This window comes from Kogia breviceps, chromosome 6 (genome assembly GCF_026419965.1).
Source record: "Kogia breviceps isolate mKogBre1 chromosome 6, mKogBre1 haplotype 1, whole genome shotgun sequence".
Classification (NCBI taxonomy): Eukaryota; Metazoa; Chordata; class Mammalia; order Artiodactyla; family Physeteridae; genus Kogia; species Kogia breviceps.
In genome coordinates, this window is record NC_081315.1 from 73,651,535 (window position 1) to 73,676,830 (window position 25,296).

Genomic DNA, 25,296 nt, shown 5'->3' on the forward strand with positions numbered 1-25,296 from the left:
AAAACTGTTTGTGCCATAGGCAGGGAGTTATTAGGCAAGCTGGAGTTGTCCTCAGGAACCCAGTCCTCGGAACTGGGCGCATATACAAGTCCACTCCTTCCAAGATGTCACCAAGGACACCTTCAGAAAGGCTCATCTCTGCTTTAATTTTGGGAAGGTTGGGGAGCTCAGCTGTAATGTTATTCAGAAAAAGGCAGAATAAAAATCAGGATAGGCCAGGTCTAGGACTATAGTTACCAAGTCTAGAATTTACATTAAAAAACCACAAAGACCAGGGGAGGCGAGGGAGCTGGTCTCTAAAGTTTGGCAGAACTCTTCTACAGAATGAAACTGGACAAACACCGCAGCTGGGCGTGAGAGCTTTCAGGGGCCTCCCCAGAGCTTTTTTTAACCTGGTATTTTCTGCTTATAGACTTTCCACAGGGGCAACCCCAGGTCCGGGGAGCAGGGCGGGGGCGGGAATTCTCTTCAGCTGGGAAATCTGAGAAGTCAGCTGGCCTGTGGCAAAGGAGGTATTTTTAGCCGAGACTTGGGGATCTCGGGAGTACCATCTACTTTACACCGCAGGGTGGGAGACACAAAACAGAGCTAAGCAAGGGGACTGGGGCGACTCTGTATTTTCTTAGCAACGACTGCTAAGCTTACCTTGGAAGAAGATTCTGTGTGTGCTCTGGTGGGGTGGGGAAAGCCGGCCCCCGGGGTCTTCTCAGCAATGGGGCTACACCCTCCCCGTGGAGCCCACGCCCGGAAGTCCCGCCTTCACGCCACGTATCCGCAGGGTCTCTCCCAATACCTACCTGCTCACCTGCCCACCTGCCTGCCTGCGGCATTGGCATCACCTGAAACTTCTTAGAAATGCAAATTCGGGGCCCCATCTACTAAGTTAGAAACTCTAGCAGTGGGACCCAGCCATCTGTGTTGCATCAGGCCCTGCAGGTGATTCTCAGGCATGCTAAACCTGGAGGATTACTGGCCTAATCACACGGTTACAAACAACCATAGATAAAGGTACAAGAACAAAACTTTATCCCTATCAAACCCACACGGCAGTACATCGTTTTAAATTAATAGACATTATTTTTAGCACATTTTTAGACTTAACAACATTGAGCAGTTAGTAAAGAGAGCCAGTAATTCTTGGTAAACCTTTTTTTTTTTCTCCTGTGTACCTTACCCTTTCTCTCCCAGCTGAGTTTTGCTATCAAAGGTTGCAACTGAGTCAGAGTAAGAAACAACCCCCAGTGCTCGGGGAGGATGGCAGTCCCACACAGCAACCCTAGAAATGGGTACACCGGGCAGGCTGCAGGGAAGCCAACTGAAATTTGTCTAAGATGATGTAGCCAGGGGAACGTCTCGTCAAAAGAGTCTGGGAAATAACATTAGAGTATCCCTAATGAATTAGCTTCCTATGGCTGCTGTAACAAATGCGACCCGTGGCTTACAACAACACAAATTCATTTCTCTTACATTTCTGCAGGTCAGAAGTCTGAAATCAGTTCTACCGGGCTACAGTCAAGGTGTCATCAGGGTTGCCTCCTCCTGATCCCTTTGAGGAGAGGATCTGTTTCCTTGCCTTTTTCAGCTGTTAGTGGCTGCCTGTCTGTATTCCTTGGCTGCTGGCCCTTCCTGCATCTTCAAAGCAGATCTCTCTAGTCTCTACATCCATCCTCTCATTGCCTTCTCCTCTGACCGACCCTGCTGCCTCCCTCTGATAAGGACACTGTGGTCCCATCAGGTCCTCCCAGATAATCCAGGACAATCTCCCCATCTCAAAATCTTAACACACAATCTAATCACAGCTGCAAAACCCCTTTTGCCCTATAAGGTGCCACTCACAGATCCTGAGGATTAGGATATGGATATATTTGCGGATCCATTATCCAACTTACCACATTCCCTATGGCCCTGTACTATCTAATACGGTAGAGACACTGGCCACATGTGATTATGGAGCACCTGAAATGTGACTCATCTGAATTGAGATGTGCTGTAAGAGTACTGAAATTTGAAGACTTAGCAAGAAAAAAATAAGGTAATGTATTTCATTCATAATTTTTATATTGATTCCATGTTAGAATTGCAAAATCTTGGATATAGTGAGTTAAATAATACATATTATTAAAATTAAATTAATCTGTTCTTTTTGCTTTTTCAAACATAGACAATTTAAAATTACCCACGTGGCCGATATTACATTTCTATTGGATAGTGCTGCTATAGATCACAAAGGAAGCAGGGTGATGTTAAATTTCAACAGTTTTATCTGTGTCTTACTTATAGTTATAAGGGAGCCTAGACATTGAAAGCAATATGTCTTCTTTCATCCTTCTCTAGGGAGAGCAACTGACTGCACAGAATTGAGATTTCAAATCAAGAGGGATGTTATATAGGGACATACACAACTAAATTCTCCACTAGATAACAGTAACCGAAAAAGATAATAATAATCTAGCATCTCGTCTTCTTACAAAGCACTTTCTTAAAGCATAATTTTGCTGAATCCTCAATCACAATCCTGTGAGAGGATTGTTCCCATTCTTCAGAGAAAGAAACTGAGCCTAAGGGAAATTTACCTGCTGGAGTGGCACCCATCTAATAAGTGATGGATAAGAACACGAGCCACGTTTGTGTGCCACAGTGCCCAGGGCTGCCTTGAGCTTATCTTGGCTTGGGTTTAATGATTTAATCAAGCTCACTCTACTTCCTGAGTTATTTTATATCTAATCTTCCTAAATTTCAGAGATCCCAGAATTCTACCTCTTCACCTGAAAATTTTGTTCCTTTGCCAATTTAAACCATTTTTGTGATTGTTTATTTATTAACTGTGAACGCAGAAGGGTGTGTGTCCTACCTAGCTATTTAAGGAAGAGGACTTTATCCTGTGTCGAACTCCTCAGCTAGAGGCATACCTGATACTAAAACCAGACAAAGACACCACCAAAAGAGAAAATTACAGGCCAATATCTTTGACGAATATAGATGCAAAAATTCTCAACAAAATATTAGCAAAGTGAATCCAACGACACATAAAAAAGATCATACACCACAATCAAGTTGGATTCATCACAGGGTCACAAGGATGGTTCAACATACACGAATCAATGTGATACACATCAACACAAGAAAAGACAAAAACCACAGGATCATCTCAATAGACCCAGAAAAAGCATGTGACAAAATTCAACAGCCGTTCATGATAAAAACTCTTACCAAAGTGGGCATAAAGGGAACATACCTCAAGATAGCAAGAGCTATTTATGACAAACCCACAGCCAACATAGAGGCGTGCCTGGCCCCCAGCTTTATGTGGACCATCTGTTGGAAGGCCCCCAACACGAATGACTGTCTCTCCCCACCCTTTCCACCACCCACAAGCTGCATGCCTAGGTGAAAGGCTCAGATCTGACTTAGAGCCAGAGAAGATATCCCCAGACAAACCTGGCCTCTGGTGAGCAGACTTCCTCTGCTCAGTCTTCCTTGGAGTGGAACAGGTCATGTCGCACTTGGGCAGAGGCTGCTGTGAGAAGAACTGGCAAAGACCCACAAAGAGGGAAGCAGATGTCAAGGTCAGCTAGGATGCCCCTTACCCAGCAGCCCTTCTCGACTGTTGGAAAGTGAGAAGGGAAGTAAAAAGGAAAAGGGTAGAATGTGCTGCTCACTTTCTCTGCAACATGAAAATCTCAGCCTTTAGATCTAGAAAGGCCCTTGGAGAGTGTCTAGTCTAACAACCTCATTTTACGCATGAGGAAACCAGGATCAAACAGGTTAACTGACTTCTTTCTGTAAGGTCTCCCAGCAACTTAGTATCAGATAAAGACTAGAGCTCCCTTTTCTGATTGTTTTCAACTTGTACAAAATTGCTTTAAAGGATCACAGACAAGTATTAAGTAAAATCACACAGCTTCGATTTCCAAACCACGCTGCAGAGAAGAGGCACCTTGCTTGCAGGCTGAGACTCTGAAATAGGCACTCAAAGCTGAAAGTCATGTACAGTCAAAATAAACCTTGAAAATCCTTAGGAAAATGCCACATTGGAGACCAATATAACTTCTGTCCATCAATCCCACACAGTCAGTTTTTCCAGAGATGGAACAGGCTCTACAGTTGAGTACCAGATTAATTAATTGGCTTGAGGTTAGAGGACAAAAAGGCACAGATCTTTAAACACAGGACCACACGTAAGACTGCAAGCTGGATACATATAAAAGGCACCAGAGTTCTGAAATTAACAGCAGATCCCCCTCTTTTATCCCCTGCTCTCACTCCAGGGCACTGAGCAGAACAACAGACGAAGTGACTCCTGCTACTTAAACAGTTCTCTCTTCCCCACGCTCCTGATTTGGTGTTTACTCCTTAGAAGCTAAGCTTCACATGAGCATGAATCTCTATTTTGTTCATTTGCGAATCCCAAGTGCCCGGTACTGTGCCTGGCACATAAATGTGTGTTGAATAAATGGATAAATCTACTCCTCTTTTTGTCCAGGCTACGTAGTTGAATTCTTGTAAGTTGATGTTATTTTCTTCTAGCACATAGCTCTTAACCTCTCGGGGTGTTATGTTGCCCTAGCCAGAAAAATTCACATTGAACTGTTCATAGAGATTGTTCAGTACTCATGGGGTTCATGGACCCTGAGATTAAAATTTCCTGGTGCTATCAACCTTTAAGATGCTGCTGTGACACTTTAGCAGAATGACCTTCTTGGCTTTGGAGAGACTGACATCGTTTACTTTCATAACTGCACAAGGACTTTTCTTTACAACTCTCCCAAATACTGGAAACGAAAGGTACTCTTTAAACGTTCAGCCCAAAAGCTCAAAGGGGACCTGGGCTAAGCTCAAATTAGTGGTGCCACAATGATCTTCACGACCCTCCGCTATATTTTCTGACCTACTCCTAATCCAGCCTGTTAGCTGACTGGCCCTTCACAGATGTCCTCTTGAGCTGCTTGCAGGTTTCAGCACTGATACTGAATGGCCAGATGGATCACCTACAGGACCACCCTGGATCCCCAGCTAGCCCTATCAAGCATTGACACTACACTTGTCACCACCAGCTCTGATGGTTTGGACACAGAGAAATGTACGGCAGGAGAATATTCAAACAGCTGTTGTAAGGTAAGCTGATGCGGGCAACTGCCAGCAGGCTGAGAGGAAAACATAATTTATGGGCATCCTTCAGCGGAGCTCAGAGCCAAGCAAACACCGCTGCAGAAACCTCAGGGATGCAGCAGACAGACACACTGGTGCTCTAAGACAACAGCGGCTCTTTCTGAGCAAAGAGAAAGAAGCAGAGACCAGAGACAGGGTTGGGGACAGTGACAGGCTCAGGAAAGGGCAGCTGACTCAGTAATCCAAAAGCGAGCCAACCCATGTACTACACACTGACATGGAAAGCACATACAATCTCCCAACCTGCATGGTGATTGTCTGCCTATAAGAATAATGCTATGCTCTAAAGCAGATTTAGCAAAGTCCCAGAAACAGAATAAACTCAAGGCAGGGAAAGGATTACCTGTCTATGAATCTGTACTGGCTTGAACAGTGTCCCTCAAAAATTCATGTCCACCAGAACCACAGAATGGGACCTTACTTGGAAATAGGGTCTTTGCCTTTGGAATGAGTTATGGTGACATCATACTGGATTAGGGTGAGCCTTAATCCAACAAAACTGGTGCCCTTATAATAAAAGGGGAGAACACAGAGACACGGGGAAGAAGGCCATGTGACTATAGAGGCACAGATCAGAGGGATACAGCTACAAGCCAAATGCCAGAGTGCTGGCAAAATCACCAGAAGCTAGGAAGAGGGTAGGAAGGATACTTTCCTAGAGCCTTCAAGGGACATAGCCCTGCAGACATCTTGATTTTGGACTTCTAGCCTCCAGAACTGTTAGCAAATAAATTTTCAGTGTTTTTAAGTCACCAGGTTTGTGGTAACTTGTTACAGCAGCCCTAGGAAACTAATACAGCATCTCTCTATTTTAGCTACTTTCAAATACATTTCTGTATAGTTATTCATTCACAAATAGTTAATTTGTACGAATTCTGTCCCAGGCACTCTTCTAGCAATGAACACAAGCAAAGAAAAATCTCTGCCCCCATGAAGCTTATATCTCAGAGTAGGAGGAGACAGAAAATAATCAAACTAAAGAAGTAAAATACATAGTCTGTCAAATGGTGATAAGTTCAGTAAGGGGTCCTATGGCATGAGGTGGAGTATTAGTTTTAAATTTGAATAAATTAACCGTTCTCAGAGGATTCTGATCCAAACATTGAACCTAAGATTCTAGTACAGACAGTCCTCGACTTACGGTTTTTCTCCTTTATGATGGTGTGAAAGCGATACGCATTCAGTAGAAACCGTGCTTTAAATTTTGGATTTTGATGTTTCCCTGGGCTAGTGGTACGTGGCAAGCTACTCTCTTGTGATGCTGGGAGGGGTAGCGAGCCGCAGCTCCCAGTCAGCCACTCGATCACAACGGCGAACAACTGATATACTTACAACAGTCCTGTACCCAGATGACCATTCCGTTTTTCACTTTCAGTAAATTACTGAAATTTACTGATTCAGTAAATTACCTGAGATATTCAACACTTTATTATAAAACAGGCTTTGTGTTAGATGGTTTCGCCTAACTGTAGGCTAATGTAAGTTTCCTGAGCATATTTAAAGTAGGCTAGGCTAAGCTGTGATGTTTGGTAGGTTAAGTATATTAAATGCATTTCAACTTATGATGATATTTTCAACTTATGAAGGGTTATTGGGACATAACCCCATTGTAAGTCAAAGTAGATCTGTACTGTCATTCTTGGGGAAAATGGTACAACACGTAAAGGTACGTAGGGGAGAGAAGAGCCCCACTCTATTATATCAGAGTTTCTGCTCTAAAACCAGGAAAACCATCAGCCATAAAGCTCACTGTGAAGGGAAAAGAGCAATTCATTAGCAAAAATCATCAAGGCTAAGGGTAGAATTTCTAAGGATTTTGTGACTAATACACACACTTGTTGGCTGATTTATAATAAATGTTAAATATAAAATTTATTATGTGATTATATTAATTAGGTAAATCATAAATAGTCATTTACCACTCAACAAATGCCCTGGCAGTGATTCAGCTATGCAAAACCACTCTTAAGAGAAAAAGAAGCAAAGGGAGTGGACAGAAAAACTTTTATCATCCAAGAGTCTCATTAAATTATCACTCAGGCAAAAGAAAGCTCTAGAACTAAGAGAACATTCCTCGGTGAAGGAGATGTTCTGTCTACACTGTCTAATACAGTAACCACTGGTCACATGTGATTATTGAGCACTTGAATAGTGAGACTGAAAAACTGAATTTTTAATTTAATTTTGATTAATTTAAGTAACCGCATTAATTAAATAACCACATGTGGCCAGTAGCTACTCTATTGGATAGAACAGCTGTAGAATCACAGAAGGCTGGCTGTGGAGACAAACCTGAGAGACTCATAAATGTGAGATGGGACCAGCTCCACAAATAAAAACAGGTAAGGGAGCCTTCACAGAATGTATAACTATTATGTAGAGTTTTTCTAGGACATATTTATTTCCTTAATGCTCACCATGCCCTTATAGATATTCAGCGGTATTATCCCCGTAGGCTGGAAGAGGAAATCAAGGTTCAGCAAGATTTTTTGACCTGCCCAGGGCCTTGCAGCTTTTAACGGCTAGAGCCAGAGATTTGAATTTGGCTTTGACACCAAAATACATACTCTAGCCACCAAGGCACTCCATTTACAGCGCCTTTCACTCTTGTGATGTCTTCCATTCAATCCACCCTCTCTGAACAGTCTGAAACACAAAAGTGTGTGTGTGTGCATGTGTGTGTGTATACATATGTGTGTCTGAGTACATTTTGCAGAACAGGTTAAGTCTGAGAGTTACTTGAGTTCTTAGTGTGGATCAAGTATTCAGTACAAATCAATATCCTCTAGACAACCAGCCCCATTCTCCACTTAATCAGGCAAGAACAGGATGCATGAATGCATGCTTGTTGACTAACTTATTAAGGCCAAAGTGGCACGTTAAATAAACCCTTCTTCCTTGGACACATTCAGCAAAAATTCTATAACCCAGCTTTCCTGGTCCTCAAGGAGCTCCCATTTCCCCCAGCCATAGACAAACTCAGAAACCCTAAGACCACAGGTCTTCAAGTCAAGGGAGCCTGGAGGTAAGGGAAAGAGGAAAACTGAGCACCAGGGCACCTCATTAACGGTATGGAGATTTGAAAATACCGGTTTCAGAGAGAGTTGATGCTAACTCTCTGGAGATACCGGGATGCTCAGCTTCTCCCCACAATCTCCTGTTTGCCCCCAACAATGGAGAAGGGCTAGTGAGGGGCTTGTGGGGACATACAGCCAGCAAGTGTGGAAATCCAGGTGAAGCCAAGGTAGGAAATATGGCCCTCCTAAGACACGTGGTTGGTGGTGGAGGCACTGATGCCTGTTGTCCTCTTATTAGTAAGATTTCTGCAGCGTTGTCAAGAAGGTTTCTAATGGAACTAATTTTGCATCTTTTTAAAAAAGTTTCACTATGCCTAGAAATATACTTGATGAGATTAATAAAGCAATTCTTATTTGTCTCTTTAACCTCCTGTAAGGTTTAGCTGAGTCTTTCATCACTGTACTATATGCCTATCCTGCAAGGAACAGTCTGGGAAGAGTCCTTTCCCCAAAATAAAGCTTTACAGCATTTCCAGGTTTTGAGATTTATGTGATCCCATACCCAACCCACTCTGAAAACAGTTCATCCTAGTGTGACTCTCGGTGCCCTGGGAAAAATTCTATGGAAAGCCTGACTGCTCAGCCCAGCAATCACACATGTCTCTGCAGACAGCTAGTCTAACCTCTCAAGCCCCAGGAACCTGGTTCGGGGGACTGATTTCCAGCCTAATTTCCACACAACAAAACTACTGACACCAAATAATACAAACAAGCTGGTGAATGTTGTGCTGTGATAAAAACTGATTTTATAACGGTTACTTCCAAAATTAATGTGTTGCGACATCTTTAATTTCAACACCTTCAACTAAAATGTGTATCTTTGGAAAATGATCACCACCAAGTCCTGACTTCGCTCCCTTTCTGGTAGCAGTCGGCATTCCTCTGCAGAGTTTTGATTCCATCAGTAAATTATTGAATACTTTACCAAGGGGGTGGGGGGCGAGGGGAGACTACAAACTACAGATGGACACAGAGAAGTCGTCGCGGTCTTATTCAAGAGTGAGCTCGTCTTTGTGGTGCATGGTTCTCAGAAGTCTCCCGCGGAAGGAAAGCTGTACTTTACGAATTGCCGGGACAGCTTCCCTGGGAACGCCCAGCCGGGCCGCTTCCCTGATGAGCTCGCAGCTCTGAGCGCGCAGGGCTCGGTCCCGGGAATGACAAGCAGTGCAAAAAGCGCCTACACCGCCATCCACCGGCCCCGAGCGGGTGGCACCCGGAGTGGCGAGCTCGCCACGAGAGCTGGGGAAGAATCCCGGCAGGATCCGACCCAACACCACCTTCCTCCCACAAGCGCAGCCCCGCGTCCCTGCCCCGAGAGCGCTCCCTGGTCCGCGGCTCCGCGCAGCTGGGACCACGCCGCAGCGAATGGATTCCGGGACCCTCATGACACCGAAGAAAGAAGGCAGCGCCCAAAGGAGACCCGGTTCCTGGGGGCTCAGGCCATTGAGGACCCGCCGTGGTGCTCTTCCCTACCTTTCCTCTCTCGAACCAGGGGCAACGTTGTCCCTTCCCAGGACAGGATCGGAGCCCGCCAAACCCGGAGTAGCTCGAACCCGCAGCCCCTACCCCAGCCCCCCACCCCATGGCGGGCGGCGCCCCGTGTGCCCGGGCGGGTACTCGCCGCAGACGAAGTTGGCGTGCCGGGTACGCAGGAGTTCCCAGCACCCTGCAAGGGGCAGCGCTTAGATGGTCCAGGGATAACCGGCACCGCTGGTTGCAGGGGAACCGGGCGCGAGTCCGGGCTCCAAGAGGGATGAAGACCCAGGCGCGCGCGCGGCCAGGAAGGGAGGCTTACGTCTGGGGCAAGCGTGGCTGCGCGGTCCTTCCAGATGCCGGGCGTCGGCGCAGAAAAGAAGCCGCGGACCCCCGAGGGCCTGGTTCCGACGGCTCCTTCAGCAGCCTCCTCAGGCGCCCGGGCGCCGCCGAGTCCACTTGATGCGTGGAGGGCGCCCCTGCAGGGGACGCGTTAGCGCCTCTGGCAAGGAGAGCGTGGTCTCCGGACCGACCCGACCCGAGCGTTAAAGGAAACCCTACCCATGACCCTGGGAGGGTCCCGGTGGAGGACCGTGCGCGCCCGAGGACTGGTTCCAGGGCGCTTAGCGTGGCGCTGGGACAGCCGAAGCTCATCGACGGCAGGGCAAGAAGGTGGCACCCGAGGGGAGGAGGAGGTGGGACGGGAGGGATTGACCCTGAATTCATCCGGACCGAGAGGTCGTGCGACCTGGTGGGCGGCAGAGCGCGGTTCGTGGATCTTACCCGCTTCGGGGCCCCGGCCTGGCGGTAGCGCTCTTCCGGAGCGCGGGCGGGGGACTGTTTCGTGGAAAACATGTCTCGCTTTTTCCTCCGTCCGTTCTTATCCTGGTCGCTTTGCTCGCTTCTGCGTGCCCCTGGGAGAGGCACTACGGATGCCTTGCTCCTCGCTCAGGAAGAGACACGTTGAACTTCAAGGGACCCAGGGGCTCCACATTTTGTCTGCTCTACAGATCCCACCCTCCTTCACTCCCGTCTCTGGGTCCCACCCATAAGCACCCTTAATGACAGACCCTCTACAATCCCACCTCTTTGCATTCAAAGAAGTTATTCTTCAGGGGCAGAGGGGAAGCCAAGCGGACTGCGGGTCCCCCCGCGCATGCCCACCCCCAGACTTACGCCCCGCGACGGCAGCACGGGGAGGACAAGACGTGAGCGTTTGGGCTGTGGGAGACCGAGTAATTGGGAGCAAAGGAGTAACTTCTCGGCTCTCCCAAATCTCATCACATCCTAGCCCATTCTCTCTTGGCCAGAGCGTAGCCAAGTAAAAATCAGAATAACTGCAGGCACTGGCAATTAAAGGGCAAGATTGTTATCTCAACAAAGATTTACGTTTCTAGGGCGAGCATTATTTGCCTTAGGCAAATGGAAACTCGCTTCTCTGTTTAGGGAAGGAACTGCTTTGCAAGACTGCCTCAGACTTTGCTGAGGCTGCAGGGACCCGGGGGTGAACCTGAGCCTGCTTCCATAAACCTAGCAGCGATTTCCTGCGGAGAGCAATCACAGGCTGAATCCTAGAGGCCAACAACTCGGTGCCTTTCTGTCACTCACCATCAGCCCCTCTTCCTCAGGCAGCGTCAAGGAGGCACTGCAGGTATTTACAATGGTAGAGACTACCATTTGAAGCCCAAGTTGTCGTATGTTTGGCAGAAAATGACTACACTTGAGTTTCTCTTAGAAATATATATTTTTAAAATCCAACTTTAGTCAAGATCTAAGGAAAATTTCAAAAATCACTCATTAGGTAATTGAATAAATCCATCTCCATTATTCTGGCAGAGGCTATGCACAGTCAACAAAATATGTATCAGGCACTTGTTCCTTGAATATTATAGCTGGGGGAGGGGGGTATAACTTGTAAAATTGGGGGGGAAATCGGTATTTTGTTTCTAAAGTGAAGTGAGAAAGAAAATACTGCAAGTGCATAGTACAATAGCTGAAAGAGGGAGTTGAAGTAACCAGCCTAAGTTTTAAGTTTACACAGCTAGCAAGTGCTGAGCTGGGATTCTGCAGAGATGTAATTTCAGGACTGTGTTCTTCTAAGATACTGCCTCATCACACGTCATTTTCATCACCACAGGGACACCAGTCTGAAAATCAAGAGCCTAGGCGATTTGTCTGCCAGCTCTACCTTGAGCAAATCCCCTAGTCTTTCTGGGCCAGTTAACTCAGTCTGTAAAACAAGGGTTGGGTTCAATCCTCAAGGTTTCTACAGGCATTCTGAAGCCAAGTATGAATTACTATTCACCTCCTTTCTCTTCCACTTTCTGCCCTCTAGTGGAGGTGTTAAAGGAACTGTGAAATTTAAGTAGCTAAATCAGTGAATTTGAGATAGCGAGGGTAAACAAGCCTTCTCCCTTTCACAACTATACAGTACAGTTCTTCAGAGAACTAAAGCTGATTGCACTGATAAAACAGCATTCTTTAAACTTCCTTTTAGCAAGAAAACTCAATCAGTTCTAGGCACCAATGGCATCAGAGTAAATATTTGAGGCAGTTTTTGCATGAGGGCAAACAGCTATTTTTATATTCTTTGTAACAAACTTCTATAATGTAAGGAATCATAACAAATGTTAGAAATCTCCTAACATATGTGAACTAATTTGAATATGCAGAGGGCTCACAGTAATCTTCAATGACCTATTTGAATTATTCCTTTTTAAAAAATGTGCCACATTTGCTTTTCAACATAAAGTGACAACCATCATCTAGTTTCTTACATTTCATTTTACAAAAAGAAACACGGCCTTTTGAAATTTTTATTGTCCAGTATTTCAAACATATATCTAACTAATTAGATGGTTTAAAAGAAAAAACATAAACCTTAACGAGATTTATGGGAAAATTAACTTAAAGGTAGTGAGTATACTTCTGGAAAGGGTGATTTTACAGATTAAACTTTAGTCACATTTCATGTACAGACCAATTTTAGTGCTTAGTACTACAAATAATGGCAATTTGAGAAAAAGAAAGAGATATCTTAGAGAAGCAGCCAGCATCCCAGGATAAGAAGAGGAAAGCAGTGGCTAAAATAGATATGCTATCCCACAGGTTAACACTCATCTAGGATTTATTAGCTGCCAGATGAACAAAATTGAGTTCCTGCCCTCACAGAACTTCCTGGCATAATAAATACATTAAACTGGGACTTCCCTGGTGGTCCAGTGGGTAAGACTCCTCGCTCCCAATGCAGGGGGCCCAGGTTCAAACCCTAGTCAGGGAACTAGATCCCACATGCATGCCGTAACTAAGAAGTCCACATGCCGCAACAAAGACCTGGTGCAGACTAAGTAAATAAATAATTTAAAGATAAATAAATACATTAAACAAACACAAATATGTAAACTTTGGAAAAATACTGGCAAGTAATATAGGACTATATTTCAGGGAGTCAGAATGTGATGTTTTTAGCCGAGATCTAAAGATGCAAAGCCTTTAAAATAAAAAAATATATATATTAAAGAACAGAGCAAGAAACAGGTGAATTGGACAATTACCTATTGCAGGGAAGGAGTTTACTTAAATTAAGAAGGGAAAACAACATGCCCATATCTGAAGTAATATATTCCAGCACACTGAAACATTCTGTATATGATAAAAGTAGGCCGTGCAGACATTGCTTGCTGTATATAATATTTCTGGGTCATCAATCTCTAATATACTAGTCACTGGGAGAAGTAATAAGAACCGGCCCATAAAAAGTTTCAAAGGAATTTTATTTCTGGCACCCTCACACACCTAGTGCTAGCTCACCCCCACCTCCAGGGCTGCCATTTGACTGCCCACATCCAGCCTAGTCTTCCTAGGGATAGTACCCCTTCAATGACAATGACCACGTGAGCAAAAACTAAGGTGCCTCAGTTTACAATTTGTTTTTCTGACCTGTGAATTGATTTGTAAGAGAAGTTATGATGTTAAGTCACATTTATCTGTATTATTATAGCTAAGAATTTCTAAGCACTATGTGCCAGGCACATCACAAAGTGACATGTATATTTTTTTCAGTTTTTAATTCTTGAAACAAACCTAGTTTCCTTTGTTGTAAAATGAGAATAATAATAGCCCCGCTGCATAGGCTGTCATGGGGGTTAAGTAAATATAAAAAGTGCTTTAAAATAGTTGTAGACACATAATAATAGCTAACACTTACTGAACACTATTATTCCTCCTTGTTTCTATTTTACAGATGAGGAGGAAAGTACGTCATACAAAAGTTAAATAATTTCCCAAGATCTCACAACTAGAAAAGGGCAGAACCAGAATTGGAGCCCAAGCAATCTGGAACTAGACTGACCTCTTAACCCCTACCTCCTGTAGTACAATTATTAAGACAGTAATGGAAAATGACCCAAAAGTTTACGGCCTAGAATGACACTGAATTCACTCATTCATCCATCAAATACTTATTGAGCACTGCCGTGGGTTGAATTGTGCCCCTCCCCAAAATTAATGTCCAACCGAAACTAAATATGTAACTTTCCTTATTTGGAAAGAGGGTCTTTGCAGGTGTAATTAGGTAAAATGAGATTATACTGGAGTAGGGTGGGCCTTAACTACAGAGGGTGTTCTCCTAAGAGACAGAAAAGGACATACACAGACACGGAGAAGGCGGCCAAGTGGAAATGGAGGCAGCACTGGAGTGACGTATCTACGAACCAAGAAATGCCAAGAATTGACGCCCAAAACCAGAAGCTAAGAGAGAGGCATGGAACGGTTTCCTTCTCTGAGTCTCCAGAAGGAACCAACCCTGCTGACACTATGATTTTGGACATCTGGCCTCCTGAACTGTGACAGAATAAATTTCTGTTGCTTCAAGCCACTTTCTTTGTGATAATTTGTCACGGCAGCCCAAGGAAACTAATACCAGCATCTGCTATGTGGCTCAGCATGGTTCCCCACTCTGGAGTTACAGCAGTAAACAAAACTGCGCCCCTGCCCTCATGGAGCTTTCCTTTTAGTGAAGGAGACAAGACAATAAACAAATATAGAATACAGTGTTAGGTCCTATGTAGCGCTATGAGGAAAAACTATTGTATGAAGATAGAGAACACCAGATGAAGGTGTTTATTAGGGAATGTCTCCCTAGAGGCATTTTAACTCGAATGAATCTGGATTGTGGAATTTTAGGCTGTATATGGGTAATTCTTCACAGTACCACTGAAATACATGTCCTTGCATTAACTGGAAATAAAACTTACCAAGAACTGCAGATCAGCAAACAACAGACCTAAACTTGCTCAACAGACCAAGATTCTGAAACATATGAAAAGGGTTTCCCAGAATGGACACCCTTAAGAGTTTCTGGAAAGCAGAGGGGTCCCCAGCTCCTCTCACTCCTGCCAAATGCTCTTCTCTTCTAGGAGGTAGTAACCAGTACTCGGCCTTTCCCTCCTTCTATGAAGCTTGCTAACCTCAGAGGTAGACCCTAAGGTCTAAGGCTTAGACAGTGGTCTAATCACTGTCACTGAATAAAGAGGCAGCTTCCACAGACCAAACAGATATAGCTACCTTACATCAGCTCTAGCTCCAGAGCTCAGACTTCTGTCTCACTCCCCAGTACCCAGGGATGGACAAACCGAGCCGCCGGAGGAGTCCCCTGAGTCATCTGAAATAACACGAAAAGCCCACATTTTTTATAGGTCATCTATAAACACTAACACAAACACATCTCTTTTTAAAAATTTTAACATTCATAGCCATGAAGTTCAAGCATCAGACTTCTTTGCAAAAAGCAAACATTTTCAATGTTTTGCTTCAGTCAAGTTCATTTGGCAATTTCAGCAAAGATTACACCAATTTATTTGAAATTATTTTAATTTAGATGAATAGTGAAATTAATTGAAATACAAGCACTTAGGTGTTGGTCAAGCCCTAAAAGTGTTTAAACTGAAAAATACTAAGATTTCAATATAAATATTCCACAGATTTCAAACAGTAAGCTAATAAACTTTTATAATGACACACAGTAAATAGGAAAATAAGGCCATCACATTCACATTTTTGTCTATGTCATTGTGAGCGGTTATTTAGTAACTCTTCCATTCCTTCTCTAATTGGCTTAGATTAAAGCAAAAAGGTCAACATGTACCGCTTTATTTCCCTCAGAACAAATTACATTAAGTATTTAAACAAAATTTCATTTCATTTTGACCTTAAAGGAATTATATATTTCCTCCCCACTCCACTTGTGCAGCAGTTCCCGCAGCGTCCTCAGGCCACTCCTTCAGGGCAGTGGGGAACCGAGGGAACTGCAGGCCCGAATCACTGGGTCGAAGCACCACCAGCACCTCCATCCTGGGCTGCCTCCCACTCATCTCCTGCTTTTACCCTTGATTCCTTAGAGTCTTCTCTCCACCCAGTAGCCAGAAGACAGTTATCTTAAAAGAACAATGACCAACAACTATTCCCCACTTAAAACCTTCCAGTGCTGCCCACTGCAACTAGAAATAAACCCCAATTCCACAGCATGGTCTATCAAGCACGCTGTGAACTGGCCCTGGGCGCTCTCTCCCCATCACTCACTCAGCTCCAGCCACACCAGCCCTTCTGTCTGTTCCTCAGCTCTGCCAAGCATCTCCCAACTTAGTGACTTTGTACTCGCTGATTTCTCTCCCTCATAGACTTTTCCCTCAGATCTTCAAACGTCCCCATCTCAGAGGGACTTTCCCAATCTAAACTAGCCTTTTCACCCCCCTCTTTCATCACTTTCTATAACATTTCTCTCATTTTTTAATGCCACTTATCATACATGAAATCACGTTCATTTTATTGTGTATCTATTTCCTGCCCGCTCTCTTCCACTCCTTAGCAGGTCCCTGAAAGGATCACCGTTATCTCCAGTACCTAGAAGGTTCCTGGCACACAGTAAAGGCATATGTTGATTGAATAAATGAATAGTTGGGCAACTTTGGGTTAATTAATTAAGCTCTGAGCTACTAGCCAAGCAAATAAAAAACAGCAAACTGCTTCATTTATCATTCACTCAATCTCCCTGTTCGCTCATTAGATTCTTCCGCACAAATCAGAAAGAAAACTTAGCAAGAACACAAGCCCAAAAAACAGACATGAACTAGGCTTCAGGTTTGTTTATTAGGCCAAGATTTTGAAATACATGAAAAGAGCTTACCACATGGACACCTAACATTCATTTTAGAGTACAGTAAGGTAATGACTTGAGTGTAACAGCTCTAGTTTAGAGCTTCTGAAACACCATTGGGAAAGGTAAAAAAGAATTCTAAAATTAAAACAAAAATACCATAAAGAAAGGAATGACTGCCCTTCCACTTTAGATACCAGCTAATACTTGATTAAGGAACATAACATTAAAGAAATTGAGTTAAAGAAAGCAAAATTTTAAAATCCTTCTTTGTACTTTTACCACTTCTACCACTTTTTAGTACCTATCAATTACTATGTTTTACATCAAGCATTAGAGTTTTATACCTTGATAAAATTATAGGTTCCTGAATATTTTAAATAGTAAATATTCTAGATTAAATATTTGGTATGAAAAATTTTAATGAAAACATTAATTATACAAAAATTAAATAGCAAAACCATTTTAAAATGACTTACAATTCAAACAGATTTGGCTTACTGGTATTTCTCTATCAGCTTGTTTTCATAAGAACTTATTATTTCCAGCTGAAAAAAATCTACTTATACGATTGTGGTAAGAAGAAATGAGAATAAAGTACATAAAGCTCGTAAGTCTGTGCTCAGCATATATTGCTCATAAATATTAGTTTTTCTTTTATTATTACTTTTTATTATTACTTTGAAAAAACACGTACAAGTTTTACAAAACATGTCAACTTCAGTTAAAAGTTTCTTATATAAGACATAGCCACATATGAGGAATCTAGCCTGGTATTTTTTGAAAACAATTATATTTTCCTCTGAGTGACATACTACATAAAATTTTACTTCAATAACTGATAAAAATTCCTCACTTATAAACCAATTTCTGAAGTCTAATTATATAGCTTCATGTTATAATTTATGAGGTCTTTTAGAGGATATATATATTTTTTAAAGTACAAAGTTACATGATCAGGAAAAGTACCTTTTAATAAGTAACCAAAACATTGTGAAATATTCCTCTTACTACACATACGGCTCAGTTTCATCCTAATTTTGCCCCCAAAAAAGATGGCTCTAAATAGTAAATGAAACAGTTATGTTAATACAAGGAAGCACAATGAACACTAACATGTTACCCTGCCACTGGCTATGCCTTATGAAATACTTTACAATTTCAGTCATGCTTTTACTATTGCCACTTCTAGTACGCTAATTAAGATAAAGCTTAACATTCTGTCCTTCTAACAACTGCTGGAAGAGAATAGAGATGAATGTGAATATATATCATGTTCTACAACATTCACTTTCTAATATTCCAAATTTAACAACTTATCGAAATCTAATCTGAGGTATATTAAGAGATTAAACATTTTTTAATCCACACCATGGGCTATGTACCATGCAAACACTAAAACCACAACTGCACACACTGGAAAGAGATAATATTTATATTTTTGCCACAGCGTTAGCTCAACTGCCACTTCATCTCTCTTCCTGTTCTTCTTCCGACGACCCTTCAGTCTGTTTTCAAAAGCCTCCAGTTCGGCCTAAATCAAAACAGTATCATTTTTATTAAATTCAATACACACATTTATTTAAAATTTTCCACTTAGATAAAAATAAATTTGGGAAATGTTTTAATAGTAATGGTATATAATAAACATATTGATTTGATATTTTTAAAAAACATCTCTTGGGCTTCCCTGGTGGTGCAGTGGTTGAGAGTCCACCTGTCGATGCAGGGGACACAGGTTCGTGCCCCGGTGCGGGAAGATCCCACATGCCGCGGAGTGGCTGGGCCCGTGAGCCATGGCCACTGGGCCTGCGCGTCTGGAGCCTGTGCTCCGCAATGGGAGAGGCCACAACAGTGAGAGGCCCGCGTACCACAAAAAAAAAAAAAAAACATCTCTCCACTACTGTTTGTATTCAACAAATTCAGAACTTAGGTAAGAAGAAAGGGAACTAGGGAGTAGTGAAAGAGATTATTTCAGATTGAAGGCCTGCCTTTGATACTAAATACAGAAACATCTGATTTAAAATATAGACATTAGTTTTATACATCAACACCATTAACCTATAATTAATGGGGCTCTATAATACAGAGCTTCTAGTAAGTGCTAACAGATGACCCATTAGAATAAAGATACCTATAATTCTAGTTTTATACAATGCTGGTAATAAACATTATTGGCTTGTACGGAAGAAATTCAAGTGAGTGAAGAGAAAAAAGCTGCCGGAAATTGATTCCTCTCTGTCAAATACATTTCAAAACACAGAGTAAAAATTCTTCAGGGGAAAAATGCTTCATGCTTTAAATCAAAATGACTCTTTTAGAAAGTAGAATTATATTAAAAACTCGTTCTAAAAAAGGATAACTAGATGACACTCTTTATAAAGTATAGATTTTCAGTCTACTGTTAAGAACTTACTTATTAAACTTTAATGCATGATAATATAACACGATACACTATAGTGCATTGTTATTAACTAAAACCGGATACTTATTAACTAAAATATATATGTAATATTCATGCAAGATTCTATAAATGTGTATTTAAAAGGAAATAGAAATTTCAGTTAACATATCCATGACTTTGCTCATAAACCACACTGGAAGAAGACCTAACATATACTCAATACAAAGTGGCATTCTTCAAAGAACCAAAATGTCAGAATATTCTCAAGTAGTTGTTGATATACAGCAAAAGGTCAAAATATATTAAAAGCAGTCAAACTTGAGAACTACTGACACAGTATAATAACTAATGCTTTAATGATGACTCACAGTCATCAAGCATGGTTTAAATTATTTTCTATACACTCTGTTTAAAAGGTGAGTAAATAGAGAAAATGTTTAAGATTTCTATCCACAACTGTTTATGAAAAGGGGAGGAAGGGACACCCTAACCTATTCTTAATAATTTAATCTCGCAGGATTTTAGTCGATCCATGTTTTACTGTATTAGCTCTGATACCTTATTTTTTGGTATTAGGCAAACCAACTTTATAGAACCATAAAACACCAGAGGTCATTTTATCCCACCCTTGCTACATGAGTTGTTTTTAATGCCCTCTCTCAAGTCACGCAAATTTCAATTTCTTCATTCATAAAGGCGACGGTTTGCATACAATATACACTGCTTGATAAGTATAAAGCATCCCAAAAAGCAAACTGACAAAAAATTACATGTCACTATTACAAAGTTAAGACACTCTTTGGAGTGTATGATCAATAAATACAATATTTGAGCAAACAAGGGATATCAGGAATGTACTTGTTATCTAGGTAACAACAAAGAACAGATAAAAATCCTGCATTCAAGAATCTAATGGGTAAATAAGGTGATGTATTATTAAAACAAATGTATTGGTTAGTAAACAGCACTTATTTGTCACATATAACCTACAACTCAGTTAAACAGAACTCAAATAATTTTAGATGAGTGAAGAAGACATGCACTGCAGAGGATGACTTAAAATGGATGCTGCCATGCCCTGACCCTCACCCCTCAACCAAAAGAGGAGTTATCTCTTGAGAATGCACGAAACTGGCAAGGAAGTAAATTAGGAATACACAAAATATCTGTGAACATACAAGGTCCCGTGCTTCTTCAGAGGTTCAGTATACCTGGACTGAAGTAAGTGAATGGCTAATTTTTGTTTTACAGGAACTGTATTTTCAGTCCAGAACTGAGCTCACCAGATCCTAATTTGTATGTTTCCACATATCCTGTATTTGCATAAAAACTAACAATGATGCAAAGAGACAGAAGTTTGGGTATTTTTTGTTTAGTTACCTGTTGTCTTCGTTTTTCCTCTTCAAGAGCAGCTTTGGCTTCTGCTTCTTTTATCTGTTTATAGACATTTAAAAGTAAATTAACATTGTAATCATCAAATTTTACATAGAATTTTAACATCTTTCCTCCCAGGCTCCACTAACCCATAACAACTTCTGGGAGCTTTAAAATGAAAATTATTTACAGAAACGTAAATGTTATATACTGAGAAGTGTTACCAAGGTACTATCTAACAGATAGGGGGTAAGGAGAGGTAGGTTGTTATACCTTATATAAACATTTCAGCTTAACAACTATAAGAGATATTAGATCACAATTCAAAGAGTTACAACACTGTAAACTGAAATACTTTTAAAACTGGACTTTTTCTCTTAAGTTACCATACTAAGACTCTATAATACGTTACTGAATACCACTCCTTGCCTAGAGTTGAAATTGACCATTTTCCTCAAATGCCCTCTCTGGAAGGGAATCCTTAGTTTCGAACAAAACCAAGAGCCTACTCCTTGACTGGGTTGATGGACAGAAGCAGTGATGCTAGAAGTAACCCAAACAGCAAAGAATCCCAAAAACTTATTTTTGTATTATTTTAACATAATTTTCAGGAGGCTTACACTAACATTAAGATGAATAACTATGTTCCAGAGCACATACATTAACTGGTACAGAGGATGGAAAAATCAAGTACACACCAGACCATAAAAAGCACACCTGAGGGTTCAAAATAGGCCAACAAACTAGGCTTTTATCACAAAAACAAAAAAAGATGAGATTTCGAGTTGTTCATAATAAGCACATAAATTAATGCACAAAGTAAGTAGGGAAAGGTTGCTAACACATTAAAAATGACATTTAACCTGACATTACCTCAGATGCTTTCCGCTTCATCTCCTTGCATGTTATGTCACATTCTATGGAAATCTGATTTTCACGTACTTTGTTGCACTGCAATTCCTACAAATAAAGTTTTTAAAAATTTGATTTTAAAAGATTTTCCCTCAAAGTTGTAACTCTATGTCAAAAAAAGCAAAACTTCTCTAGCAGCTTAAGATTATGCATATTATTTAAGTCGTGTTAATATTTAATAATGACATGTTTGCATGCATTAAATGTCTTAGTTCAAACAGTGATTATTCTCTATCTTTAAACTGCAAAAAAAGTGAATACCATAAAATTAAAACCATCCATTTAATAATCATTTACTAAACACCACTACCAACTTAGCTTCAACTTCATTTTTATTCTTCATTTTTCTTTATCTTTTATTGTTATTCTTCTAAAGCTTCCAGGGAGGTACTAGAGTACTAGAGTAGTGCCATCCAACACAGCTTTCTGAAACGATGGAAATGTTCTAAACGTGCACTACTCAAAAGGGTAGCACATACCACACATGGTCCCTGAGCACTCAAAGTGTGGCTACTGAAATTGAGGAACAGAATGTCATATATTATTTAAAGCTGATTCATTAAAATTCTAATTTATATAGCCATTGTGGCTGGTGGCTACCAACTCAGTGCAGTTCTAGAGTTTTCTGGAGAGCTACAAATTTTTCTCTCAACCATTTTATCTTTTTAAAAAATGTTTAGATGAAAATCATTCTAAAGCTTATATCTGTAATTCACTGCCTCCTTAATGGAATAATAAAAAACTAACCTGGGCTTCCCTGGTGGCGCAGTGGTTGAGAGTCCACCTGCAGATGCAGGGGACACGGGTTCGTGCCCCGGTCCAGGAAGATTCCCACATGCCGCGGAGCGGCTAGGCCCGTGAGCCATGGCTGCTGAGCCTGCACGTCCGGAGCCTGTGCTCCGCAACGGGACAGGCCGCAACAGTGAGAGGCCCGCGTACCACACACACACACACAAAAAAAAACTAACCTACTCTTTTATTGATGAGGTGACATCAATACTATGATCAATTCGTGTACTATTCTGAAATAAAATAAGTGGTCCTTATTTTAAATAGTCTTAGACTTTGTTTTTGTAGATCTTTTATCTGCCTTTTATTCATTCCGTATTTCTTGCTGACAGATGTCACTTTTGCTCTAAGTGTACCTATTTGTACCAGTTGCTCCTTTCCCACCACACCCTCAGACACTAGTTTTTTAGTTCAAATCTACCAGAGTTAGGAAATGAGATCATCAAATCCTGAGCAAAGTACATATACTTTAATGAAGCACTTTATAGCACAGAATTTTGGCTGAGGTTGGTGATAAACACAGTCTTGTCATCCAAGGACTGTCCAGACAAAGGAAAAATAACATGGACAAACATTAGAGACAAAAATAAATACTGCATGTTTGTGGACATGAAGTCTATCAGCCTGGAAGAAGGATCATCATATCTTTTCTCATTCAAAAGATATTTATAGAGTACCTGTTACATGAAAAGCACTGTATTAGGGATGGGGGATACAACAAGGAAAAAATTAATATGGTAAATGCTAAACTAATAATAATAATAACTGCTACTATTTATTAAACATAGCAGTCATTGTGCTAAATGCTATATAAGCATTATCTCTTTTATTCCTTTCAATAAGCCTATGTATAAACTATTTTACAGATGAGGAAACAAGGTTACATACACACGTCCCTGGAATCACAAAGCTCTTAGTCATGAACCTAGCACAAAGTACAATGAAAGCCAAAAGGAGCATCTAAGCCTTCCCAAAGGAGGCAGAGGAAGGAAAACCTTCCTAAACAAGGAAATGCTTGCCCTGAGTATTAACAGGATTCTAGTAAGCAGAGCAGTAAAGGAAAAAACCAAATATATGGCCACAGTTTAAAGGGGAAATAGCAGACGTGTAAGGGCACTTAAGTAATAGATTCACAGAGATGACTGCCAGGGGATGAGACTGGACAAGCAGGCAAAGGTAATATCATAGATCCCTCTTTATGCCAAGTCTCTATATACGTACACCTTTCTTATTAAAGTGCATATTTTTTCCCAAGTGATGAAGAACCATGATGAACTTAGATTGGAAGTATTACAATTGGAGGCAAGGAAATCTGTTATGAAGCTGTTTTCAAGGTCCAAGAATAATCTGCTGCCAGAGTTCTAATGGGTGGCAAACTGCACTCAAACAGTACGATGAGATTTCAGAGAAAACTAGAGAGACATTTCAGACTAAAAGTGATTTGACTGAGTACTGATTTTCATATAAAGGTGGTCCATTTAAATATCTAACACTTAGGAATCCAACTCCAGAAAAGCTCAGGCCTATAAATTTAAATTCAGAAGTTACCTGAATGCAGGAAATTATATAGTAGGAGCTATAAAAGTAAATGAAAAGCAAAGGTCCTCAATAAAAGCTAAAGATTTTCAATAAATATTTGCTGAATGGATGAATAAATGAGTGAATTGAAAGAGAAAGGAGAGTAGCTTTAGGGAACAACCATAAGAATATGAAGGCAAAAAAGGCATTACAACTACAACTGAGAAAGGGAAATCAGAAGTCAAGAAAGAAGAAATCTTCAAAGGAGTCAACAGTGTCTATAGGAAAGTCAAGGAAAAGAACTGAGTTCAGTGAGATTCTTCATTCCTCAGTTTTGCTAAATGGTATGTAGTTTGCTTCCACTGAGCATTCCAATCATTAGCTTTTGCCCTTTTACTCATTCATTACCAGTATTTTATCTTAAAATTAACTCTCTCCAAATTTGAATGTTATTGTATAATTTTATAAGGCTACGTGCATGTGAGGTCTTTTTAAGGCAACATGTTCACAACATACCACTGACGGTAAAAAAATGTCATAAATACAAGCAACAAAGGTTATTTCCAGACCATTTCTTAAATCATGAAACTTACTTTATTACTCACATTGTGCATCTTTTGCAAATACCTCAAATCTAGAACACACTGATTCTATCCAAAAAAGGGCACTTAACTCAGTTCCAATATAAAATAATCCTCTTTTACTATTAAATTGCAGAAAACTAAATTGCCAATCAAAGCTGATTTTTAAAATAAGCATTTGCAGAAATAGATATGCCAATAACAAAAAGATTCTAAGAAATAATACCTTAAAATTAAGTCAAAAAAATAAAGTCAAAGAACTACCAAAATACAGACTCCCCCACCCTGCCAAAAAAAACCCCACAAAACAACAAAACCAACAAAAATGTACACAGAAAAGAATTTTCAATAACTTAAAATATTTACCTTTTTAATTCTTTTACAAGGACATCTAAGTTTCACCTTTTGGTTGCAATTAAAGGGACATTCACCAGGATGGCACATTTCTTTGCATCTATGACCACAAGGAAGCTAAAATAAAACCAAAATTAAACAATTACATACTTATATTTTAGTCATACGCTACCTCCCCTTTCCCCAGCAACTATTTTAAGAAAAAGTCCATTACAATAGGGTAAATAAATCCTGGATAACTGGCTGATTTTTCAACTTTTTTCTTTTGGATATAAATTACCTTAATTCCCAGAAATCCTCAATATTCTCCCTGGTTCCACTCTAACAGTACATCTTACATCACTCTTGAGGCTAGTTAGAGCCATGTGACTAAGTTCTGGCCAACGGAATGTAAGCGTTAAGTGCTTCTGTGCCTTAAAGCTTCTCAAGAGCACACATTCATGTTCTTCCCTCCCAATGTGCTGGAAATGAGGATATCTAGAGCAACAGTGG

General features: G+C 40.9%; 2 protein-coding genes across 10 annotated transcripts in view; both read right to left on the minus strand.

Annotated features, from left to right (window-relative positions):
* The window catches only part of CORIN (corin, serine peptidase), a 278,076-nt gene extending 267,234 nt beyond the window's left edge, over positions 1 to 10,842 (minus strand). For 2 of the 5 annotated variants that reach the window (XM_067036046.1, XM_067036048.1), the window contains exon 1: positions 10,503 to 10,831. In XM_067036046.1, coding sequence (XP_066892147.1) covers positions 10,503 to 10,574 — 72 coding nt within the window. In that variant the 5' untranslated portion in view covers positions 10,575 to 10,831. Of the gene's footprint in view, positions 1 to 10,041 lie in introns of all 5 variants that reach the window. The other 3 variants (XM_067036047.1, XM_059067269.2, XM_067036049.1) reach the window with 3 other exon arrangements.
* Positions 10,843 to 16,846: 6,004 nt separating this feature from the next.
* Positions 16,847 to 25,296, minus strand: part of NFXL1 (nuclear transcription factor, X-box binding like 1) — a 55,262-nt gene continuing 46,812 nt past the window's right edge. For all 5 annotated transcript variants that reach the window (XM_059067264.2, XM_059067262.2, XM_059067266.2 and 2 more), the window contains exons 20-23: positions 24,817 to 24,921; positions 21,524 to 21,610; positions 20,657 to 20,710; positions 16,847 to 18,406 (exon numbers count right to left, since the gene is read on the minus strand). In XM_059067264.2, coding sequence (XP_058923247.1) covers positions 18,233 to 18,406; positions 20,657 to 20,710; positions 21,524 to 21,610; positions 24,817 to 24,921 — 420 coding nt within the window. In that variant the 3' untranslated portion in view covers positions 16,847 to 18,232. The remainder of the gene's footprint in view (positions 18,407 to 20,656; positions 20,711 to 21,523; positions 21,611 to 24,816; positions 24,922 to 25,296) is intronic.